This window comes from Clarias gariepinus, chromosome 19 (genome assembly GCF_024256425.1).
Source record: "Clarias gariepinus isolate MV-2021 ecotype Netherlands chromosome 19, CGAR_prim_01v2, whole genome shotgun sequence".
NCBI lineage: Eukaryota > Metazoa > Chordata > Actinopteri > Siluriformes > Clariidae > Clarias > Clarias gariepinus.
In genome coordinates this window covers 8564498-8573622 of record NC_071118.1, presented here as the reverse complement: position 1 = coordinate 8573622, position 9125 = coordinate 8564498, and the positions used below count along the sequence as shown (strand labels likewise).

The 9125-nt window shown below is 36.3% G+C and overlaps 1 protein-coding gene across 1 annotated transcript; it reads left to right on the top strand.

The window, feature by feature from the left end:
• Positions 1 to 577: 577 nt before the first annotated feature.
• On the top strand, positions 578 to 8423 carry LOC128507703 (claudin-4-like). The gene is made up of 2 exons (XM_053478770.1): positions 578 to 1210; positions 6923 to 8423. Exons 1-2 carry the CDS (start codon positions 655 to 657, stop codon positions 7570 to 7572), a joined length of 1206 nt encoding a protein of 401 aa, XP_053334745.1. The 5' UTR covers positions 578 to 654; the 3' UTR covers positions 7573 to 8423.
• The last annotated feature ends 702 nt before the right edge of the window (positions 8424 to 9125 follow it).

Below are 9125 nucleotides of genomic sequence, written 5' to 3'. Positions count from 1 at the left end.
TAAATTGGCACCCAGTTCAGTGTGTATCCCATCTTGTTCTGAACTTTTCCTGGGCTCCAGCCCCATGTGACTTTGTACAACATAAGCGGTATAGAAAATAAATGAATATGCTTTCTGTTATTCTTAGCACTAGGAGAGACCTGGCTATAAATAAATGATGTTATACTATGATAGTCTCTAACTGTGAGAACAGAAATCTGTCCCTGTGCTGGGCTTTCTGCTTTGTTTAATGATCATCTTTTTTTTTTCAAGTCACAGGGATACTAGAGAGGAATTTTAAACCTTACTTTGGGATAAACAATGAGTTCTTTTCATTTAGCTCTATTCCCACACTCTCTTGTGCTGCTCTTGTGTTCTCCTTTGTATAGCGTGCACATACAATACTGGTTGCTCTCTCTCTCTCTCTCTCTCTCTCTCTCTCTCTCTCTCTCTCTCTCACTCACCTGCTACGTTCACTCCTGCATTCTTTCTTTGTACTACAAGTAGTCAATAAAGAAACCTGTCAAACAGGAAACTGCAGTTCTGATAAACAGAATATCCACTCCTTCTTACTTTTACAAAGTGAATCGTTCTTACTGCTGCATGTCATTTTTTTTTTATCTCACGCATTAATTTAGTTGTTAAAACTAAAGAGGTAAGCTTAAATTTTTGACAATGATTGGACGGCAAATCTTGGCAGCGTTCCTGGCTGTATTGGGCTTCCTGGGTACCATCCTGGTAGCTGCTCTGCCCATGTGGAAGATGTCGGCTTTCATAGCAGCCAACATTGTGACAGCGCAGATTTACTATGAAGGCTTGTGGATGAACTGCGTGCTACAGAGCACTGGACAAATGCAGTGCAAAGCATATGACTCGGTTTTGGCTCTACCTCAATACCTTCAGGCCAGTCGAGCCTTGATCTGCTTCTCTGCTGCTGCTGGACTTGTTGCCTTTGGATTAATGGTCGTTGGGGGCAGATGTACCAACTTCTTCCGTAATGACTGGAATAGAAAAGCCAGGATTGGTATAGTAGCTGGGGTGGTCTACATCATTGCAGGGATTCTTTGTTTGATTGCTGTTAGCTGGGTAGCATACATCATCATCCAGACCTTCAACGATCCTCTCGTTAATTCAGCAAGCAAGGGAGAGTTGGGGGCCTGCATCTATATTGGATGGGTAGCTGGAGTCCTCCTTGTTTTGGGTGGAGCATTATTCATCTGCACATACAGAAGCAGCTGCTGAGCTTTAGAACAAACACATTTAAATCTGCATGTAAACTGCACAAAGAATGAAGGAATGACTGGTTTAACAAAATGATACTGATGAATCTAAAGCTTTCATCTTTACTAAGCACTTGCAAACCCCTGCTGGTCAGGGATGAGGAAGGAATACATTCTGGCTTGAAGATTGAGACATCACAGAGCGAATACCAAGACTTTAAAAAAAATTTCTGTCAGTTTTAAATATAAAAAAAAAACATTTTTGTATGTTTTAATGGTTTCTTAAATAATTAATGGTTCTTGACTTCTAAAATAATTAGAAGTCTATTTGTTAGGTAAACACTCTTTAATGGTTTCCCCAGTTGGGGTTAATTTTTTTTTTTTTATAGGATATATGTATGTATCTTTATGTAGTCTATGATTACATGTGGGTAAATGAAGTCTTACAAAACATAAACATAATTAGCAAAGTACATTTCACATTCCAACATTTAAAATGATGGACTCTGAATATTATTAATAATATTATCTACAATATTGATTATTAATTATAATATTGTCTATATTAGAGAATAACTTTAAAGACATATTGTCCTTGTAGCTTTTTTGGCCCTGTTTTCTGTAAAAAAATGTATATATATATATATATATATATATATATATATATATATATATATATATATTTGCTGAATCTGTAAAAAGAATTCCTAAAAAGAAATCCTACATTAATAGGATAAAAGATAAAATAAATAAATAAATATCTGGAAATTGATTTGTTGAATATGAACAACTGTTATAAATATATGTTGATAATCAAGTTGTATATGTATGTTTGTTTGTCTTTCAAGAACAATTCAATACCAGCACTGGTCCAATCATGTGTTTTAAACAGCAAGCTAATCACAACTACAGGACAATGTTATGTTGTATATACAATGTTAGGGAGTACAATGCACCTCTGTGGAAGTGCATTTACATGTGACAGTGTCTCTGCATGCTTATTTGTTTATAAGTTTTAGGCTTGTGAAAACCTTTGTGCGATGGCACTTTGTGGAACTTCATTTATGCATCAATTTAAATGTTTAATGTACAGCAGGTGTGAGGATTTTGTATGTAATAACACCTATTTAACTGAAAATACTGTATGTTTCTGTAAATACACCATATAGACATAACATTGCAATGCAAAACATTTGACCCAGTATTGTGTTGGTTTTTCTTGTGCTGCTGGGGTGCACTGGCCCCTTAGGGCAACACTCCACAAGACCACTGGGGGTGTGCTGAGCAGTTTTGTTTTTGTTTATAGATAGGAGTGCATGACATCGCTGGAGAAATGCATGTCTTTTAAGGACGCATTGGACTATCGATCAGAAGGCCTCAAGTGTAAACCCCACCACCACCAAGTTGCTTCTGCAGGGCCCTTGAGCAAGCGCCCTCAACTGCTCAGATGTACTGCACAGTATAATAAGATATAAATGTAAGTTGCTCTGGATAAGGTTATTTGGCCAATGTTATAATGTAATGTAAATATTTCATGACAGAAGATACATTTTCTTAGCTGATGACCTGAATGTACTTAATGAACAAGGAATCACATCAATCACATTTTTCTTTTCTGATGGCATGGCCATATAGTACACAAATTGAGTGGTCCTGGGAATTATTTTCACACATGAATGGGACACCGCATTACACACAATAATAAAAGCTTGAGGTTGACTTAGATGTAACCATTTTTCCTTGCCAGACAGTGTATAAAAGCAATATCACACTTACAATCACCTATGGCTAAAATAATTGTTCTGATATTAATAAAAACATAATTATTTGTGCAATATAGCTTAATTATATACTGTAAATTATTTATCAATATCTGTGATAAAATTATTTATCACAGTATGATACATTAATCTATCTGTCTACCTTATTAAAATGATAAGTTAAACTTTCTTTTCACACTTTTTTTAGATTTCAAATATGATTACGTCCACATCTGCATGGTTCACATAGAAAGGATATGATAGTACTGATGTGTTTGATTGTATTCTAATTTTGCCATATGATTGGCTGACTAGTGTGTGGATAATGTGCAAATGAAAATGTGTTCTGCAGATGCAGGAGATATCACCAGAATTAAGATGATTAACTAAGGCACCTGTTGCCAGAGGGCGCCACGTGAGTGTTCTCTCTCTCTCTCTCTCAGTCTGCTGAGGTGAATTGAAATATACCTACTGCACTCCTGCTATGACATACTGATTTTAAATCATTTATTTATTAACATTTACATTCAAAATCTAAATGTATTATCTAGTGGCAGTTTCTTAGATTAAACTAATCCTGCAGGTTAAGTTAAGATGCACCTAGATTAAAATAACCTTTAAATTCTGTTTGCCACACATTTTCTAATGTACATATTTATTTATTTTTATGCATGACATTGATGCATTATTATTTTTATTTAACAAAATGTTATGTTCCTTAAAATCAAACAGCATCATTGCTTTTGCTTGTAGAGTCATTACTAATATCCCAGTTTTGCGTGAACATGTACTGTAGTTTACATTAAAATCCAGTTCAAGTTCCTGAAGTGACCTACCCTTAGAGGGCGTCAACACTACAACTCGCTCAGGGCCCTGAGCACAGCACTGTTGAATCTGAATATATTGAATTATATTTTACACTATTATGAGTTGTGTGCTTAGTACTTTGTGTCTTTTAGTAAAAGAGACATTTTTAAGTTTCTGCATTTATTAAACAAACACCTCTGGGCCTTTATGGAGTAGGAAATCACTCCTGAGAGTCTCACCATTTTAGTCCTACTTTTTAGGAGTAGGAGTAAAAGTTATTTATCAAGATTCTTAAAATAGAAAAACACTCCTATCTCCACCAAAATTTGGGACATCTTCAGGGGTGTCCTAACTGGCGATAGGCGTAGCAAGGAAATGCCGTTCAGGCAGAGACGCAAGAGGAGAGGAGACGTTTTAGTAACACTGAGTGACACAGAGCTAATAAAAGACGTTTGGACAAAATTGAAATCATTTTGTTTAAACATCCAGTTACAAACGTCTAGTAACAAACATGTTGTATGTTATCTTCTCAGGTGACTGTATGTTTTTTTTTTATAATAACAGTGAAGCTTTGTAACAGTGACACAGTCGACAGTGTCTAAAATAACTTATTAAACTATGCACTGCATTCATGGAATTATAGGCATCATCCATGGCACACACATTATATACCCACGTTTGACATTCCTCAGCATTATGTTTTTTACATCTTTAGAGGTAAGAGTACAAACAGAACTTTTAGTTGATTATTTCTTTACCTATTACTTCCTTCTATGCAGGCAAAACTTTCTCATCCTCTCTCCAGTTTCGTTTTTTTTGTTTTCAAAGTCCTTTTGATCAGATTATGAAACTCCTACACAGCTCTATAATAGGGGCTTTAAAAAGATGTGACTGAAGAAGTCTGATTAGGATAACATCTTGCACCGAGTCATTCTGACTTTACCATTTCGCTTTACTACCATTTAAAACTACTAAAACTTCTTAAAACCACAACACCCACTATAACGTGCAGTCCACTTTACAGCTTTCAGTGTCATAAAAAAGTGCCATCACACACCTTGGAGCAGTTCTACTCCTCGCTTTATAAATTACTTTCATGTCCTACTTTGAGGTAGGAATATTTTCAGTCCTAAATAGACTTTGAGCTCAATTCTTAAACTACTAGTGATTTTGAGATGCTTTGTAATGTCACTGACTAGAGGTTTCACCTTTCTGACCTTGCCATCTGCACTAGGTTGAGCTTTCACAACCCTGGCGAGTTTGCACTCATTTCTTGGTGCACTGTAATTTTGTAGAATTACTACATCATCTAATTGTGAGTTTTGTGAGGTCTTTTGCCATTTCTCTGATTGTTGGAGGTTTATTAGGTATTCCTGTTTCCATTCTTGCCAGAATTTATTGGCTAAAAACATACATGTAACATACAACATGAACATGCTTTTACAGACTTGTAAATGTGTGAGAAGACCAGATTTCCACATCCTATGATCCATATATTGATTGCACGTAGCTCGTTCATGGTAAATGGAGGTGTATGAGCTCATAATGATGTCTGACGAGCAGGGCTGACACATGAGATTTCTTCTGAAGTATTACAGGATGTTTTATGGTGTAAGGCTTATGATGAGATAGCTGTCCTCCCACCTTTAGGACATTATTCTTGTTCTTGAAAGCATTCAACTGGCATAGCCTATTGTGCTTGTTCAGGGTGTCTTCCTTCTGGGCTTTGATTTTCTTTATGGCTTCAACAAAGGTTTCTCCATGCACAAGTTTAATGATGATGATTTCCGCTTCTGTTTCTTCTTCATGGTACAGTAAGTTGATTCCTTTATTCTTGTTTGAAATCCCTTAAAGTCTTTGACAAATCTTTCCCTTAACAGTTCTCGCCATTTAAAACCAGTCAGAGAATTTAGCGAAGAGGTTCACCATTGAATCCAGTTCTCTTGCCTTGACTGCATGAACCTTGCGTAGCTCAGAAAAAGTTGCCTCTATTCTCTTTATGTGAAGGATTCTGCTGCCAACAAAAGTTGGGTACTTTTAGCCAGTTAGTCTCAACTTAACTGATGGATGGACAATCGGAGTAACTTATCGCACTATAATTCTGTGGCTGGTTCCTATAGCATCACTGTCGGCTCTTGCTGGATTTAAGCAACAATGCTACAGCCAAGATCAGTCTGCTATGCATATGGATGATTCTCGTCACCAGACAGGATTTCCTTTGAAAGAAGGACTTATTGACAGTTAAAGCCAATTAGAAAGCTTACTTTGCAGTCCAACTGTGGTAAACAAATTTTTAATAATTAATCCAGAAGAGGCCCTCTTTGGGCTTGATTTGTACCTGCTGGGGATTAAGGAATAAGAGAGGGACCTGAGGCATTGAGAGCTTGTGCTGTGACTGGCAGAGAACGGGGTATGAATGGAGGACTTGATGAGGTCTCTTTGTCTGCTCATCAATAGTTTCATTGTTATGTAATGTATATGGTTCATTGGATAATTGATTGAAGGTATATACAGTGGTTGTGGAGTAGGGGGGTCTACAATGATGGAACCAAGCCGAGAATTTTTTTTCGTCTAGCAGTCAATAAGAGGGGTTGACAACATGAAAATAACTTTGGGATCAATCTTCTATTTATCTATATATGTCTAACATGATCCCAGAGTGCCATTCACTTTTAAAGGAACCTCCTGCATATTTCACCAAACATAAAGGTTATTTTTCCCTTTGCATGCTTAAAATGAGGATATTGAATCCACAAATGATGATAAGTTCATTCAAACAAAAACTGTAATGAGTGTTTTTTAAGTTTCAGGCTGCAATTTCCTTTTTTTTCCCCTTATATTATAAAACAGAAAATAGTTACTGTATAGTAATCATATCTAGAACAATTAAGTTTAGCCATGCACAAATCTACACACTTTGTTTGGTTGAGAAGATGTGAGAGTGGTGCCTTGCATCAGTGAAATTCTGCTTTCTGTCGCCTGGCATAGCAAAAAACAAGTCTGACTGGAAAAGCACAAAACTGGTTTCACGTACTGTATCAACATCAAAATTCCAGAGTGTCAAGCAAACACTCCTCCCTATACACTAAAGCAAACTGACAGTGAAGACCAGCCTCAGATTTTGCATACATTCACAGACAGACACAGAACGCTAACCTTCCTACAGCAAAATGATATCGCAGAGACTTCAAATCCTTGGTCTTGTCCTGGCACTGATTGGCTATGTGGGCACCATCGTCATCTGCGGCCTACCAGCCTGGAAGATGTCGGCTTTCATTGGAGCCAACATCGTGACTTTTCAAGTCTATTGGGAAGGCTTGTGGATGGATTGTGTGGTTCAAACCACAGGTCAGATGCAGTGTAAGGTCTATGACTCCCTGCTTATTCTTCCTGTACATCTGCAGGCGGCTCGAGCCATGATAATCGTCGCCCTCATTGTTGGAATCCTGGGAATCATCGTAACCATCATTGGTGGCAAATGCACCGGCTTCGTAGAGGATGTGAGCGCTAAGGCTAGAATCACCATCGTTAGTGGGATCATCTTCCTCATTGCAGGGCTTCTTGTTCTCATTCCTGTGTGCTGGACTGCAAATGATGTCATCAGGGACTTCTACAACCCTGCCCTTACGGATGCCCAAAGGAGAGAACTGGGACCTTGCCTCTACATCGGTGCCGGATGCGCTGTACTTCTCATTGCCGGTGGAGCCATCCTTTGTAGCTCGTGTCCACCAAATGAGGACAATAACTATCCTGTAAAATACACTCCGGCCAAATCTACAGTGAGCAGCAGCAAGGTTTATGTGTAAGAAGGAAACACATTTGATTTGCAGTCACTTTATTGGACTGGTAAAATGATCAAGCAATTTAATTAAAGAACTTTGAATCACTATCCAGTGTGTATATTACAATAAAATGTAGCATTGTGTCTACATTTTAGTGTAATGTGTTGATAAGATGGTCATTTCCAGTACATCATTGATAAACATCATTAACCAACATCTAGAGCATGGAATTTTACACAACACTAAACATATAAAATTGTATTTATTTGCATTTTGTTGAAATACGGTAGCATCTGAAAGTACAGAAACTAAAATCTAGTACAGAACTACTTTATATATATACCATACACATATGCTCATTTATATTGCATTGTTTGCAAATTACTGAAGTACTATGTCTGAAGGATAGACTTAACTTAATCTTATATCTTGCACTGAGGTTGGCTTGTTCAAACAAAAAAAGAGAAGTCTGAGAAGTCTTTATACAATAGATTCTTTTTTGTACATGAATTGAAGAATTTTGACACAATATGCGGAACAGTTAACAGAATGGTATGGAATATTGTTTTGTTTTTTTCTTTTCTGTCCACACACATATGTGAACTTGTCTATGTTAATGTCCAGAGACAAAAAGATGGCCAGAAATACTACTGACCTGGTAACTGTGAGAAAGTAAATGTCTTTTGTTTTTTTTTGGAAATGTTTATGATTTGTGTTTTTGAAGGAATGTGATTTATTTGTTTATTTAAATGAATCTTGCAATCAAACAATTATCTGAATAATTTGTCTGAAAAGTATTAATTTTGGAAGCATCAAAAAGTTTTGTTTTTATTCACTGGGTACCTTTTTATATTATTATCATTACCATCATTACAAAGTTGTGCATTAGTGTTGAATAATAAGACAAACAAAAATTTTTGGTGACTCTGTTGGTTTTTTTCTTAGTTCTCATATGATTTATTTTAGTGTTATTAAAAAATGTTGGCCACAAACTGTATAACACAAATATGAACAACAGTTCTCAGGTTACCATTCCACCCGTGAGAGGACTAGTGAAAGTGGAGCGCCACCCTGTCCAAATACTTCCTGAGATAAGTCACGTTTCGAATCAATTGTGGTAATTGTGGAAATTTCTCTAATGTATTGAATATTAAATTTCTTTTTTTTTTAAAATAACGTTCAGGAAGACTGAGCCAACTGAAAGAATTTTTAACATGCCTAAACAACATGCCTAGACGGTGAAGTCAGTGTTTCCAGCTCTTTTTAGTGCAAAGTAACCTATCTGCATCAAGGCATCATTCACAACACAATACTGTACATTAGATTACACAATGTTTATTACCTCCTTTGTGTGATTTGTTTTTATTTACTGTTGCTTAATTTGCAATGATTTAATTTGATTTTACTCATAAACATAAGCCTTCAAATTTGAACCATGATTTGGTTTTAAAAAAAAAAAATCTAAATCTAAATTTAAACCATTTCTGCAAACAATTGTGTAAACTGAAACCTAACTACCTTTGTTAATAATATCCCTCTCTATATAACTGACTGACAGGGAAAAAAACACCTGCTGT